At 34.5% G+C, this 17,266-nt stretch overlaps 1 protein-coding gene and 1 long non-coding RNA gene across 2 annotated transcripts in view; one reads left to right on the forward strand and one right to left on the reverse strand.

Moving 5' to 3' along the window:
- Positions 1-17,266, forward strand: part of ASP (Ankyrin-repeat, SH3-domain, and Proline-rich-region containing Protein) — a 147,557-nt gene that overhangs the window by 19,381 nt on the left and 110,910 nt on the right. The window contains exons 2-4 of the mRNA XM_071200713.1: positions 1,027-1,111; positions 13,430-13,571; positions 16,277-16,372. Of these exons, the coding sequence (XP_071056814.1) occupies positions 1,040-1,111; positions 13,430-13,571; positions 16,277-16,372 (310 nt within the window). The 5' untranslated portion in view covers positions 1,027-1,039. The remainder of the gene's footprint in view (positions 1-1,026; positions 1,112-13,429; positions 13,572-16,276; positions 16,373-17,266) is intronic.
- LOC139432250 (uncharacterized) lies at positions 5,596-15,419 on the reverse strand. Its single transcript, XR_011642108.1, has 3 exons — positions 14,741-15,419; positions 14,566-14,677; positions 5,596-5,864 (listed from the first exon to the last, which is right to left on the reverse strand). It is a non-coding gene; the product is annotated as an uncharacterized lncRNA (long non-coding RNA).

Here is a 17,266-nt window from a genome sequence, read left to right on the forward strand (position 1 = left end):
TATTATTTCGAATTGGAGGTGTATGTGTTTATGATATTAATTGTAGCGCTACAATTAACACCACTCCGATTCAATTCTGGTAAAGAAGTTGTGACACAAGCGACTTCGGCAAAATCCAGAAAAATATAGGATCCTGACAAATCAAGGTCGTTTGCGGCCGAGCCATTACAATTAATTCCATATCGACCTAATTTAGTTAACATATTCTGCAACGTTTCGGCTGAGTTAACGCTCTTTGCTCAATGAATACCAATCATATTCACTTTCCGCTATAAATTAAGTTGAAATTGCTTGTAGTCATGGTTATTGTAGCGTCTCGGCCGAAAACAAGTTTAGCCAAGGTCACACGAAGCTGAGATGTTGATATGGTATTTATTGTAACATCTTGACTTATTCAATCAAAACTTTACATCATTAGCAGTTTAGCCGAGGTGCTGCAGTATATGTAGCCTAAATATACAATTGCCAGTATGTAATCGACGTGGTATGATAATTTTTTTGTGTAATAAATTTAAAATACGGTAACATTGTGTTCCATCAAGACAAAATTGTAGCTTTGTAATCACGTAATTGCTGTTAAGAATTTTTTCGTGGATCATCATCTTTACGGGAGTCATTAAGAAGGGTAATTTGTGGGTAAATCGGCAGTTTTCATAACGCTTGGACGGCCTGAAAGGGTGACGTAAAGGCAGGTCCGATGTGGTCTCGTGCTCAAAACACTCCGAAAACTTCCTTAAGTCGCCCGAAGAAATCGTACAAGGCCCTGTCTGTACATGATACCCTGTAATTTAATGCCGCCAGCGAAGTGTGCTCTGCGAATCTAAAATTGCATGGATAATATTAAATTTCGCCTCGGCATCAAGTGTCGCGGACCCCTGGTACAAAGCACTGTTGGCTGCCGTTTAATTTAAAAATGTTTCGTATAAGGAGAGCTTTCAAACCCATCTTTAAATTTTTATTTATGAAAATAAATCTAGCAAAATGAAATTATATTGAATTAAACAAGTTTTTTTTATTTGTTTTTAGATGAAAATCCGAAATGGCTTTGGATACAGCAAAACCAATCTTGAGGACGACAGAAGTTGGACAAATCCAATCGATGGTGCCACCGGTATGCAAAGATATATTGTAGTTGCTACTGTATTATTATTGGGCAATTAACAAACTGTCAAGGTTGTCATAAATCACCCCGCCCATTCACTTTTAACCCTGAATGAAACCACTCCATCCCATTGTCTTAGTTGTAAAATTGATGTCTCTCTTAATATGCGGGATGAATAATTCGTTCCTTTGGGTGTGCCCATTGTCTTCGATAAATGTTTCTTCGATTATTTCGAATCAAATTTTCATTATTACCCCCATTTCGTGAGAATTAATTTTCGTCTAATAAATCGTTGTTCGATTAGAGACGAAATCTTTTGGATGCGCCAACTTTTGCCGCCCTCAATGTGTGCAGATTTATGGTGTAATAAGTTTAATGAAAGTCGTAAATCTTTCGATCTAGATGAAGTTTACAGTTTCGTTCGTCAATAATAACGTATTATTATTACGCCAAACCGAGATTTACACAAATCATTTTCGATTCTTTTTCAGTTAGATTAATAAATAACGATAAATCTTTTGGATTATTTTTTTTTCTTTATCGCCGGGGGCATAAATGTAACGGATTTTTCATAACTCCGGAAATCGATTCTTATTAATCGAAAAGATTTTTTTTAATGATACAATCTAAACCACGATTTATCAATTTCTTATCGGCTCCATTTGAAATAGAGGTAGTAATTAAATACCGTTGATACGCGATATGTGCAAAACCAGATAAGAAACAAGTTGGGGATATCGTTTCAAGAAATCAGATCGTGTTCTTGTGACAGGTTCACCACAATAATTAAATAAAAATATTAATAGAGATAAAATTTAAATTTGATCTCGAGAAGGTTCAAGGAGTTAAAAGCCTCTTCTTAGACATCGTTCAATTTAAATTCCAAATCCACCCACCGTAAAGTTTCAAACACCATAACATATGCCAAATGGTATCCCGATCGATTCGTCCACTCGAAGTGAAACCGAACTCGACTCTCACGTCAATTACATCATTACAACCGGACGGCGGGATTCAAAGAGCTTAGATTATGAGCCCACTTGAGTTATCAAGTCTTCGTTGTTGTCGTCCGAAAGGAAACGGGACTTATTCAATGGACACAGTGGACGATTGTCGTGCTTTTCGCCCACTATCCAGACGACAGTATAAAGAAGTATAAAGAAATATTACACCTTAAAACGGATGCGAATCTCATCTGTTTGGTACTCGTATCGGCAGAGTCTAAAAGACGTAGGACGTTTATTTCTACGCGGATATGAAGTCGTTGCTAATGGAACAAAGTGTGGAGGTGTAAAATAGGAGAAGTGAAGGGATTTGAGAAAATATGTTGTTGTAATTTTATTTAAAACGATGACAGAATGTTTTTGGGTTGGTGCAGAATTATTTGGGTCAGTGTGCTTTGTGAGATTATTTTGCATAATCGGATTAAGCTTTTGTGCCGGATAGCAATGTGGATGTTTTTTGTCGGTGGCCATTAGGGAATTAAAAACTTTAAAACTGTACAACATTTCTGTGATTTTAGTTTTAATGAAAATCTAATTTATAACCATAACATGAAAGGTAAAATTGATTTTCTTATGTAGATAAACTCCGTATGGTGTACCGTTGATTTTACCATATGCGAGGCTATTTCAGTGGAAAACCGGGTGCGTTAAGGAATTCTATTGAAGCTATGGGGAATAGATCCGGCGACCGTTCATCGTCTGGACGGGATTTTACGATAATTAGAGTCCCTAAGCGCCCACTTTTGTAAACGATCTCAACCGTATCAGCGACTACGGCAACTAATTGCGAGCTAATGGTGGGATTGGTATCAGAAAATTAGTTGGGACATTTATTTCTCGGTCCCGGAATAATTGACCGCGCGTGCGTTAATGATCGGTTTAATTTATACAGTAATTCGTTTCGATTGCGAACGATCAAACCTTTACAGATTTATATCCCCACAAGAAGAATTATGTCCCTTTTTTATTTATTTCGAAATTTATAACTTTTATATAATTTTGCACACTTTTTTCACAAGAACTTTAAAAAAAAACTTGGGGATGTAATTTAAATGCAACTTTAGACTTATTTAGCATGTACAAAGAAGAGCAAAGATTTGTGGAATATCTGTATTACATTTAGTAAGTTGCTGAAGCTGGTTATCATGTTACAGTGGGTCGGCTTAATCAGTCAAAAGATCTACAACTCAGTGATTAATATCATACAAAAAAGATGGTAAGGTCTTCTATAAGTGCTGTAAGAATAAATCACTAAAAACCGTGGTATGTGTTAATTGTGGAGATGCTTTCCACACTGGTTGTAGAGAAAGAGCGGTTAAAGATGCGAAAACTATAAAACAAGCCTAATTAAGTGCTGGGAGGATGGAACCCAAAAAGCAGAGAAATCGTCCAGTAAGTTGATAAATAGAGAACTTTTATATAAACAAATACTTGAAGCGAAAATTGCTGAAATCGAAGCTAAACTAACTCTATACTTGTATAGACTTAAGAATCACACACAAGAAGACAACATTTTCCCATACCCAAATCCAAGTCCTCTTCATGTAACACTGATTTCCGTCCGATTTCAATTTTATCCGTACTATCAAAAGCTCTTGAACGCTTAGTTTATTTACAAGTCCAAGGATTTCTAGAGAGGTTTAATTTACACAATGAGTTGCAATCGGGTTTTCGCAGTGGGCATAGTACAACTACTGCTCTCATTAAAGTTACTGATGATATTAGGTATGCCTGCGACAACAGATGTGTTACTGTGCTGGTACTGCTCGATTTCAGCAAGGCTTTTGATTCTGTCGACCACAGCCTTCTTTTAGCGTCTCTTTCTGCCTACGGATTCACTCCCCCCTGTGTTTCTTGGTTTCAATCCTACCTTTCCCATCGCTCCTTGTGCGTACGCGCTAACTCTTCAATTTCTTCTGCTTGTGCAATCAAATGTGGTGTTCCTCAGGGCAGTGTATTGGGTCCGTTACTTTTTTCTTTGTTCGTTAATAATGTTACTAATTATATCTCGTGTAATTATCATTTGTATGCCGATAACCTGCAGATATATACTACTACTACTGTTGCTGAATTTCCGGCAGCTATTGTGCGACTTAATAACGATCTATCTAACGTCTTGAACTGGTCTCGGAAATACGGACTTAAGTTGAACTCAGTTAAAACGCAAGCTATTGTGTTTGGAACTCGTCAATTACTTGGTAAGATTAATCCATCTGCCTGCAGTGATCTGATGCTGGATGGTAATGTCATACGGTTTTCTAACACAGTTAAAAATCTTAGAGTCCTTATGGATTCTGCACTGTCTTGGAAACCGCAAATTCAACATGTTTGCAGAAAAGTCTATGCTTGCTTCCACTCTTTAAAAAGACTTCGCTGCTCTCTTCCTCCTGTGGTGCGTCGTAATCTTTGTTACTCTCTTATATTTCCTCACTTCGACTATGCGGACGCGGTTTATCCCGATCTCTCGGTGACTCTTCTGAGTAAATTGCAGCGGCTACAAAATAATTGTATCCGGTTCATATTTGACCTAAATAGATTTGAGCATGTAACGCCGTATCGCAATTACATTCAGATGTTAACCTGTGAGAGACGTAGATCCTTTCGTTTATTAACCATTTTATTTAAAATCCTTCATAACTGCACCCCAAAGTACTTATCAGATAGGTTCCAGCAATTATCAACTCATGAGGTTGCTACTCGTTCACGTTCTGATACTATTCTTACATTTCCCGTTCATAGCACTGAAATTTATCATAGATCATTTACAGTACAGTCGATTGCGCTGTGGAATGGACTGCCTTCTGAAATTCGTAATATTTCTAGAATTACTAATTTTAGACATGTTTTAAAGAGCCACTTGCTTGCCCTTCAACTGGCTGTTTCCTGATTCTTTGTTCTTTGTCTTTCTCTTTTTTTCCTCTCTTCAACTGCTGTCACTTGTTGGCAACTGATATCCGGCAGATTCTTTTAGTTTCTTTTAGTCGCTCTCTATCTCTCTTTTTGTGTCTTTTCTTTATTTTTCCCTTTGTTTTTCTTTTCTTGCTTAATCTTATTTGGTGATGTTAATAATATCTAATTGTCACTACTTGCTATATTCAGCAAATACTATTTTTATTTTTGTTTGTTCTGTTGGGTCATTTGGCAGAGATCGCTTGTGCGATAAAATGATCCATTTGCTGATACTGTTTAAGTTAAGTGTATCTTATGTAATTTTGTATTTTTGTCTGTGGCAATAAATGATAAATAATAATTTAATTATTAAATACATTAAAGCAAAACAAGATTTCAATGATGCATCAATAACTGTAAAAGAAATACTTGGTGATCCACAGCAATTAAAACGATTTGTGGTTTCTGCACCTTTTAGTAAAAAAGACCAACTGTATAATCCCGAATTTTGGCCAGCTCATGTGGGAATTCGAAGATTTGACTTTAAACGACACGAAGAATTTATGAGTACATATAGGGGTAATTTTTTATAAAAAGGCAATCGGTTAACAATATTTTATTAACAGAAAATCTTATAATTTTTCATAACAATATACAATGTCTTCGAAATAAAATCGATGAATTAGAAGTCAATCTAAATACTGCAGGAAGAAAGCTAGATATAATAGCTTTTACTGAACACTGGTTGACGGAAGAGGAAATAGAAGTAATAAGTATTGATGGTTATAAAATGGCATCACAAAATATTCGGTCATGGGGGTTCGTGCATTTTCACTAAAACATCTTTACACTTTGAAGAACTGGAAAACCTGAAAAAACAAAGCAAAGAATTGGTATTGGAATGCTCGGCGATCAAATTAATAAACATTAAAACAATTGTTTTAAGCATTTATACAACAAGTGATAGAAATAGGGTAAAACCTAAGGAATTTTTAGACCAACTTAACATTTTATTAGAAAATATGAAAACGTACCTAACATATTATACGGTAATTGTCTGTGGTGATTTCAACATTAATTTTTTAAGAGGGAGTAACGAGCGGGCTGCTTTTTTGGATATAATTAATGCTCACAATCTCAATCATGTTATAAGAGAACCGACACGAGTAACAAAAAATTCTTCCTCGTTAATTGACAATATATTAACTAATGCTATAAACTTTGAAGCATATAATCTTGATATTTGTATATCTGATCACAAAGCCCAATTAATAGAAATAAAACAAGAGAAAGCTGCAAACAAAAGGAATCCAAGATATAAACTGACCGGCAAAAAAAACCGGCCACTATAAATTTGCCACAAATTCAAAGCTGGCTTTCTCGCGAACCGTGCATTCGATTTTGATGATTCTTTTTTTGATGGATAGGTTGATTCTTCTGTAATAATCCTGCGATAGAAATTTTCGTTCAGATTTTAGTTTTAGCATATACGGGGTGAGAAAAATGAGTAAGACTTTTATTCTCGAAATTTGTAACACCCTGCGGGGTGCAGTTGCTACAGCAGAGGGTATTACCTGGAATCAAACAGTAGCCCAATCTTTTCTGAGCATTTTCTTTTTTTATTCACTCTATTATCTCTGTTACTAACGAAGATGCAGTATTTTAAAGCGATCGCCTGTGAAAACAAGATGAGTGACAATAGTAGCTGATGACCGTTTTATTGTTCTAAGCAATCGTAGAACGACAGCTGTAGAGGCCGCTGCGATATCAGTGAGAGAACCATTCGCTGAAAACTTGCTAGAACTGGTCTGGCTGCAAGAAGGCTGCCGAAGGGCCGAGGCTACTTCCTAGATATCGACGTGCACGTCTTCAATCTGCGCGCTTACATGTGAATTGGGAGATCGAGCAATGGAAGAATGAGTACTGCAATGGAGGTCTTTTTTACGGATGAGTAGTGGTTTTGTCTACTATCACCCGATAGTCAGAAACGAATATGAAGACGTTGAAATGAAAGATTTGTGGACTACACAATTATGAATCAATTGTCCGGTAGGACAGGATGTTAAGGTCCGTTCAATACCCATCTCATCAAGATATTCGCTAACCACACGTGCTACGTGCGGTCGCGCATTGTCATGCATTAGCATGAATCCGTCACCAATGAAATGGTAATAGGGCACGACAGCTTCTTGCAGAATATCTTGGATATAACGGTGGGCATTTAGCGTGCCATTTTCAACAAAGATGAGCGCTATATGCGCTTCCGTCAAAATGCCCGCCCATACCGTGACCGAACCTCCATGGAAAGGTACTCTTTCCGAAATTGTGCAGGTCGCAAACCTTTCATTACGACGTCTCCACACTCGTTCTCGATCATCAGGTGACCGGAGACAAAATCGGGACTCATCAGTGAAGAGCACCTTACTTCGTGTCGGCACGTTTAATGTCGTGTCCGTAGATTTTTTACTGCGCATCCGCTGCGCGCATCATTGAAATAAATGTTACAACAAACTTTTATGTCGATGATAAAGATCACGTACTCATAAGGTAGCAAACGTAGTATGAATGCGCGCAGCGTGTGCGCTGTAGCAAATCTGATTATGCCATATAAGGCAAGTGAGACTACTGATTTACTTTATACTGTGACCTTACCCCATTGTTCCATTTCCCAATTCGTATGTAGGTGTCCAAATTGAAGACGTGCTCGCCGATATCTCTGGAGCAGCCGCTGTCTTTCGGCAGGTCTTCTTGCAGTTAGATCACTTTCAGCAAGTTTTCGACGAATGGTTCTTTACTTACCTCAACCCCGCGCACCATTTGAAGGCGATGCCGACTTTCTACAGCAGTCGTTCTACGATTCCTCAGAGTGTTTAGCACAATAAATCGATCATCAACTGCTGTTGTCACTCGTCTTCTACCGGAACCTTGCCGCCTAGTAAAATTTCCTGTTTCGACATATCGGTTCCAGGCATCCTGAACTGTTTTTCGGGGTATACCCAACGTATGGGCAACGTACCGCCGACTTTTGCCATCTTCAATTAAACTAATAATACCCGCAACATCAGTTATTGACAACAGCATCTTTGACAACTGTCAATTTACTATTCGAAACAACTGACATACGCTACCTAGCGCGCCACCTTATTTTGTATGCTTATTTGTCTTGTTTTCACAGGCGTTCGCTTTAACACACTGCACCTTCGTTAGTAACAGAGATAATAGAGTGAATAAAAAAACAAAATGTTCAGAAAAGATTGGGCTACCGTTTGATTCCAGTTAACACCCTCTGCTGTAGCATCTGCACCCCATAGTGTATTAAAAATTTCGAGAAAAAATGCTTTTCTCATTCTTACACCCCGAATATGCTCAAATTAATATCCGAATAAAAATTTCTATCGCAGGATTATTACAGAAGAATCAACCTTTCGATCAAAAAAGGAATCATCAAAATCGAATGAGTGGTTCGCGAGAAACCCACCTTTGAAATTGTGGCAAAATTTAAGTGGCCGGTTTTTTTTGCCGGTCAGTTTAGAAACTTTTCTGAAGCAAACATAAACCGGTTTAGACAAAATGTTCTATGTGAAAATTTCTCCGATGTATTGAACACCAAGAATCCAGAAGAGGGATTAAGGCTATTATATAATGTATTACACAAATACATGGATAGACATTTTCCTCTAAAATTGAGTGTACAAATTTACCATAACTCTCAATGGATTACTGCTGGTATTAAGATATCTTGTCAAAAGAAGAAGATATTACACAGAAAAATCATAGAAGGATTACTGGATATAACTAGATTATAAGAGTTATTGCAAGGTTCTGATAAAAGTAATAAAAGTGGCGAAGCAACAGTACAACTCAAAAACTATACAAAATGCAAATAATAAAATGAAGGCTGCGCGGAATATGATTCGACCGAAGAAGGGGGTTGGAAACAATACAGTAGAAAATATGAGGAATTACGGGGAAACTAAGAAAGAAACATTAAACAGATTTAATGAATGCTGGAAACGGCCACAAATGCATAACAAACAATAGAGCAAAAGTTTGTGTTTAAAGACAATATATCTACATCCGGTTACACAGACTGAAATTTTTAACACAATAATGTCGTTGAATAATACAAATGCAGTGGGTCTCGATGAAATTCCGGTAAAACTAATAACAGGCGTTGCAGATATTATTAGCGGGCCTCTTATGCACATATGTAATATGAGCATGGAACTTAAACTGAAAAAAGCTATAGTTATGTCTGTATTCAAAAAAGGATGTTACACCCAATTTGAGAACTACAGACCTATTACATTGATATCCAATATTTCTAAAATTTTTGAGAAAGTCATTTCTAGCAGAATTGTTACATTTCTGGAATTAAACAATATTCTCACAGAAAAACAAAATGCATACTTAAAAGGACGCAATACAGAACGTGGCATCTATCAAATGACATCAGAAATAATAAAGAATTTAAATGAGGACGGCAAGAGAGTGGCTGGGTTGTATTTGAATTTGTCAAAGGCTTTTGATTCTCTAGAGACGAGTGTATTAATGGAAAAATTATGAAATATGGATACAAGAGGAACAGCTCAATATTTAATTAATTCTTATCTGGTCGACTAGAACTAGAAACATTCGGGTTTCTAGTTTTCGTCTGAAGATGCACAACTAAACCCGATATTCCAAATAATCCAACTAAGACGTGATAAAATTACAGAAGTAATTTTATATTGTATACATATAGAAATTATTTTATTTTAACAATAACAACAGAAACTTTAATTTCAATGATAACCGATTAGAAATTCAATTAATTTTGCTTAATGAATTGTACACCACAACAAATTTATTCGATAATAATTTATCTCTATTACCTACCAGAAACTAATTAAAATAGAACTAATTAAATTCATTCGTATTATTTAATTATAACTTTCATTATTGATTTAATAAAATAGAATTTGCGATTAATCTTTTTATCGATAACTAAGTCAACTTCTAGCGTAGACTTAAGTTTTAATTGAACGGGTGCATAGGGGTTGTTTTCCTGCAGCAAAACCATTTGGTCAACAGCCATAAACGCGTCGTTTTTGCGAGGCAAAAAAAAAGGGGCCAAGAGTTTGAACCGAGTGTGTTTTATAGGCGCATTCAGCACGTTGAATCGACTTTATAATACATACACGAAGGTTATCGCTTGGTCTCCCAGTTATTCCGTTTCGATTACCAACCCAATCTTTGCCGATATTCGCCGTTTCGACGCACGTGAAATACACATTAGGACCAAATCCACGTTTCGATTCGATTCAAATGTTCTTAATGCGATTTAAAGAGCACGCCGAGTTGCTTTATCATTTTAACTAATGTCGGATATCGCTTGTTTTTTTGCATAAAATGCTGTTTCGTAAAACGAAATGCCAACGAACATCATTTTCTCTGCGTCGACGGTTTTTCTTTTTCGATATATGTGCTGTCGAAACGATCATTCTCTTCGCATCTCACCAATTCGATTGCGACCGGTTTTCTCTTCCTTTAACGAGTGAAAGAAGCGCCGACAATGAGGAGTAATGATGGTGCACGCGGAAACGCAAACTGCGCAACGTACACTCGTTGAAACTCACTTCGTCGATCGACAAATTGTTGCAATTTCGCAACTTGTCGTGCTGTTGAGCTTTATAAAAATATACGGTAACGTTTTCTCTACAATGTGATTATTGTACCGTTCGTTTCCTTATACTTATTTTAATAGTAATTTTAATCTAATTGTAATGAAATTTTTATTCTCTTCTAGTTCAATAAAAATCTTGGACCACAAAATGACCTTTACAATCACAACAATGAAACCTGAGTTCAGATTATAGATTATCAGAATTATTAGATGAAGTTGGGATTGATTAAGACAAGGTTGCTTGCAGCTGAGACACTGCAATATGATAATCAGCTTCAGGTTGATATTAACCACTTAAGCATTTCATGTTTGTAAGAAAAGGTGTCTTAAAAATTAGTAAGCAAACTAAAATTAAGGAAAAAATAAGAAATAAAATTCTTCTTTTTAGTGGTTCAATTTGAAAACACTCCTCCGAATTAAAAATTAGAGTATAGTCTATATTGTTCCATTCTTTGTATGTGTACATTCCATTCTTTCTTCCGTTTATGTGTTAGATTGATATTATCCACTCCACATAATGTTCTTATGCTTCTTGAAATTTTAATTTCCCACTGAACAGTATGCTACAAAAATTAAATTTTTTGAAGTTATATCCTTATTGTTGATTTAATCAAAAAATGTTGTTAACAAAATTTGTTTAGAATTACTTCAGGAACAGTGTTTGTTAATACAATTTTGTGCTAACTTAAAATTTCAATTTCCCTCTGAATAGTATGCTATCAAAATTAATTATCTCAATAATTATTGGTTTTATAAAAAAATGTTTTAAATAAAATTTGTTTCAATTTCGATTTTGAATCAATTATCTTAATAAAAAAATTTTACATCTTTATTAATTAAGCGTCTAAGTGTAATTATGTATAAAAATGGAAAAATTATTATTTTGAGGTTATCTCCTTAATTATTGATTAAATCCAAAAAAAATGTTGACAAAGTTTGGTTAGAATTGTTTCAGGAACAATTTTTGTTAACACAATTTTTTTCTAACTTGAAATTTTAATTTCCCACTGAACAGTATGCTACAAAAATTAATATTTTTGAGGTTATATCCTTATTGTTGATTTAATCAAAAAATGTTGTTAACAAAATTTGTTTAGAATTACTTCATGAACAGTGTTTATTGATACAATTTTTTGCTAACTTGAAATTTTAATTTCCCTCTGAATAGTATGCTATCGAAATTAATTATCTCGATAATTATTGTTTTTATCAAAAAATGTTTTAAATAAAATTTGTTTCAATTTCAATTTTAAATCAATTATCTTAATAAAAAAATTTTACATCTCTATTAATTAAGCGTCTAAGTGTAATTATGTGTAAAAATGGAAAAATTATTATTTTGAGGTTATCTCCTTAATTATTAATTAAATAAAAAAAAAATGTTGACAAAGTTTGTTTAGAATTGTTTCAGGAACAATTTTTGTTAACACAATTTTTTTCTAACTTGAAATTTTAATTTCCCACTGAACAGTATGCTACAAAAATTAATATTTTTGAGGTTATATCATTATTGTTGATTTAATCAAAAAATGTTGTTAACAAAATTTGTTTAGAATTACTTCAGGAACAGTGTTTATTAATACAATTTTTTGCTAACTTAAAATTTTAATTTCCCTCTGAATAGTATGCGATCGAAATTAATTATCTCGATAATTATTGTTTTTATCAAAAAATGTTTTAAATAAAATTTGTTTCAATTTCGATTTTGAATCAATTATCTTAATAAAAAAATTTTACATCTCTATTAATTAAGCGTCTAAGTGTAATTATGTATAAAAATGGAAAAATTATTATTTTGAGGTTATCTCCTTAATTATTGATTAAATCAAAAAAAAATGTTGACAAAGTTTGTTTAGAATTGTTTCAGGAACAATTTTTGTTAACACAATTTTTTTCTAACTTGAAATTCTAATTTCCTACTGAATAGTATGCTACAAAAATTAATATTTTTGAGGTTATATCCTTATTGTTGATTAAATCAAAAAAAGTTTTTAACAAAATTTGTTTAGAATTACTTCAGGAACAGTGTTTGTTAATACAATTTTTTGCTAACTTAAAATTTTAATTTCCCTCTGAATAGTATGCTATCAAAATTAATTATCTTGATAATTATTGTTTTAATCCAAAAATGTTTTAAATAAAATTTGTTTCAATTTCGATTTTGAATTGTTTGTCATTAACGAAGAATAGGCTTTAAGCCTGAGTGGAGAAACAAGAAGAAGAAATTAATTATTATTTTAAAATTTTAAAATTATATTTTTATATTGAAGATTTATAACATTTCAATACGCCACGCGACGCAATTAGCGGATTCGCGTCAGTTGTAAAAGAAATTTAAAAAATACTGATGCTTTTGTGCATCGGACAGGACGCAATTATGTTTTATTACGATGTCTACATCGCACGTTTCGGGTCGAAAACATTTCACGAAATCGACGACATAATAAAACGGTTGAATTTACGACTTGGTGTGGGGTCGTAATCGTTAGGCACGCCCTAATGACTAATTCATAGAGGAGCAGCACCCCATAGCGCCTCTATATTTCACCCCTACGTAACCGATTTCTAATACCCGCGGTGAACGTTATTTCTATATCGATTGCGGCCAGGTAATCTATCCAACTTGGAGGGATAATGTTCTCGATATATTCAAATCAACCTAAATGGCTTTGCGCACCCATGCGGTAGATCTTGATAGCAAGATAAACGATTTAATCGAATTTAATTTATTGATAATCATAATAATTAAACATTTCTTTTTTCTTATAGATGATCGTACGAGTCTTTGGCGATGGAGTTTTGACTGATGTTCCAGTAACGCCAGAAACGACCAGTTCGGATGTTATTGAGTGCTGTAGAGACCCAGGGGATGAATCTTGTGAATTAGTTGCAACGTGTCCTAATCATGGAGGTAAATTCCTTGTATAAAACCTTGTCGTCAAATAACTTTATAAGTAAGAAAAGTTTTAGAATTAAATTCCACATGAAATGAAGTAGTAATGTATTAAATCCGCCGAAAGGTTAAAAAATCTGTCAAAATTTAGGGTACCATCACCCTTAATCAATACCAAATTATTAGTATACCAAATTTGGTTTTTCTAGCTTAATGTATTACAAAGATATTGAACTTTTCAAAAATTTAAGAGCCAACTTTGAAGGCCTATAACTCCTCAGGTGTACAAATTAGTATACAGGTAAATTACGTTAAATCATCTTAATTTAGTGTCCTCTACATATCCCTGCTTTGTGTCGGTTCTTAGTGAATCACCCTGTATAACTCATGTAAAGTCGATAGGAAGTAATTTTGACAGATAGATAACCTCAAAATGATTTTTTTCTCAATTTCTTATTCAAATCCTTATTTATCCGGTTAAGACTATTGAAAATGATAATCTTAGCATAGTAAGAATGGAAAACAGCCGTTCTTTGTGTGATTAATGAAATTTTAGATGAAAATTCATAATCTCAAGATTTCAACATTTTGGGAATTTAGCCATTGAATATAAAAGAAAATGATTAGATGTCTGAAAAGCAATTTAAAGAAGCATTAAAACTACAAGATTTCATACATAAATATAGTTTTTAAAAAGAAATTAAATAATATTTAAACAAATTAAATTAGTGACATTTCAAATGTTAAGGTTGGTAATATTGGAAAATTTTAAAAACGAATTTCAAGTTCATGGAATTGACCAATCAGGGAACAGTATTTTTCGATTTCAACATTAAACAAAGGAAAATTTAAAATTTTAGTGTGATTTTGAACTTGAGGGAGGACGCACGCAAATTTTGTCTCCTCGAACATTATAAACAACGTTTTAGGTTATGTCAAAAGTGATGACATAACCTCAAAAAAAAAGTTATTGGAAGAATATCTCTGATACAAAGAAAAAAGAAATAATAACCTTAATGAAACGTCATTTTGTTCCTGATAATCCCAGAATTCCGTATCATGGACTTCATTATCCTACAACCCTGGTGAAGAAACATCATTTTGGTTCCCATTCCTGATAACCCCTGAAGAGTAAGTGTTATTTTCTTCAGATTTATTCTTGTTAATTTCGTTAACAATTCACTTACCTTCAATACGAAAGATAATTCCCCCATAACTTCTTATTAATTTATTTTTTTTGTGGTTATGTTGTTACTATATAAACAAGTTATTTTTCTCAATTTGATGGAATAATAAAACCACTACTCTTCGTATTAACTTAAATTTAGTTAATTAGTTATCAATTAATCACAGTTAATTCGTTGAATTTTACTTTAAAGATTTGTTTATGAGTTAACTAAAACCGGCTATTACCCTGAATACTCTCACGTTCGTTAAGACTTGACTAGCGACGTTGTCAAGTCTGAATTAAAATTTAAATTGAATTTTTAAAACTAAACAGTTAAATTATTTATTGTTTATTATTTGAGTTTTTAATGAATTTTCTTTTTACATATATGCATAAAACGAATTTAAATACTTTGTCGAAAATTAAATGGTTTAAGTATAGGTCACGGAGAGATGTTGTAACTTCCCAACAAACTGACAGGACAATACGTTACAGTAAACGTGTGTATCCCGACCCGAAATGCGACAAAAGCAACGTAATTACCCGTGTATCCAACAGGAAACTGGCGTGGAACGAGCTGGATCTTCCCAGAGAGAGTAACAAGAGCCACATAAATACCAAACTGTAGCACCGTTAATTCTACGATTGTTATACGGATCCCTTATACGTCTAACCATCAACGTTTTTAAGCACAACACTAATTTTATTTGTAATTCTATTTCATCTTAAGAAAAACTTAAAATAAAAATTTTCCAAGTAATATGGGCTGCCTACTCACTGACGAAACATGGTTTTATAGACTTACTCGGTTCACATCCACAAATTATTCATGGTTTATGCCTCCTAATTCAATTTCTGCGTGTGGAACATGCCACAGCCGATCGTAATAGCGCCGCTTGGTGAAACATTCATGCACCGGCGACTTGCCCCCCGACTTGCCTAGACTCCACTTGGCGTGTGTCATCATTTATTCAAACGGGGAATTAACAATTTCAAATCGATATAGAAGGTATGGTGGAGGTGGTTGTGTGCTTCCCGCACCATCATCGCCATTTTACACGTCAGTTAGTTTTTGTCGCGTGTTTGAACTTGTCTCGTAACAATGATGGTCGTAACGAATAGCGAGACAAAATTTGGGAAAGAGGGCGAAAATAAAAAGGGTGAGTTAATTCTTGAAGGGAATTGTTTCAAATTTAAAAAAAAAATGGTTTAAATTTTTTATTCCCGACATAAAAATCGGAATTGAATTCACTGTTTCGCCGAGCTGGAATAATTTGGCGAAGATTAAATTGTCAGCGAGCTTCGACAATGGTCCACGGCATTTTCATCCTATAGGTCAATTGTGGCGGGGGTTTTTGGGGAAAGCTCGATTTCAGTTGGGTTATTTTTTTTTTCGTCATTGTTGCCAGTACAATTTTCCTATTTCCTGCAAATGGGTTTTTTTAACTTCTTTGTTGATGTTAATTTTATACTCAATGCGCTGCAAATAATGGTGGAGGAGCCGGGTTTAAAATAAATAAAATTAATTCTTTACATTAACTTTATTTAATTTCAGAGCGTCTCCTGCAAGAATCGGAACACCCTTTAGAAATCCTTCAACGATGGGGTTCGGGACGTCTCCTCCTGAGGTATACGGTGCTGAGCAGCAACGGTAAGTCATCGCTTAACCCTTTAAATCCTTTAATAGCTCGACTACTTTAACGCTCCGATCTCGAATTGTCGTTTCACGTTTTACGTCTCCAATTGGGGATTTAATATTTCAAGTCGTTTTGCTAACGTTAAATGGCTTGTAAAACGACCATTTCGATTTGCATGGTGCGAGTACGTCGCTAACGATGAAGGGTCAGACGGTTGGCGGGGTGGCAGTCCTGTCAAGTTTATTGCTTTTAAACGTCTCGCGCCTCGCCGGATATGTGTCTGGGAAAGTTAACGTTCTCCCGAGTCGGTTTCCGACGTGCCCTGTCAAGTGGCGTGACACAATTTTGGTGGTGGTAATTGATAAAGTATGCAACGGATGGTGTTCCTAGTTTCATAGGGTATAGTGCACGTTGCAATCGTGGGCTTCGATGCGCGGAATGTTTATAAAGTACGACCACGTACTTGTTATGCTGTTGCTGTCGACGGCGTATGGAATGTGCTTGGAATTTAGCGTTTGATTAGCTCGAAGGGTTATTGGATATATATCTTGTTATACATTTTAATCAATATTTTTATGTGTACCGGCGCATCCACCATTTTTTAAAAATCATTTTCCAGGAATTTATTTTGTCTTAAAAGGCACAAAATGACTTTAGATATACAACGAGTATACGCACATCTAATTTGGCAATGGCAAAAAAATTTACAAGTCAACCTCACACCTTGTTCTCAATTTTCGTATATTTCTTTATGTGGATTGAATCTTCTGGGAACTTAATGACATGATTTGGGAACAGATACAGATACAGATGATGCATCAACTGATGAAGAAAATGAAGCTTCGTTAGAACAATTGGCAAAGGTGTTCTAAGAGACTCCATGGAAATTTTTAGTATATATCATGACA

Source organism: Onthophagus taurus, chromosome 11 (genome assembly GCF_036711975.1).
Source record: "Onthophagus taurus isolate NC chromosome 11, IU_Otau_3.0, whole genome shotgun sequence".
Lineage (NCBI taxonomy): Eukaryota > Metazoa > Arthropoda > Insecta > Coleoptera > Scarabaeidae > Onthophagus > Onthophagus taurus.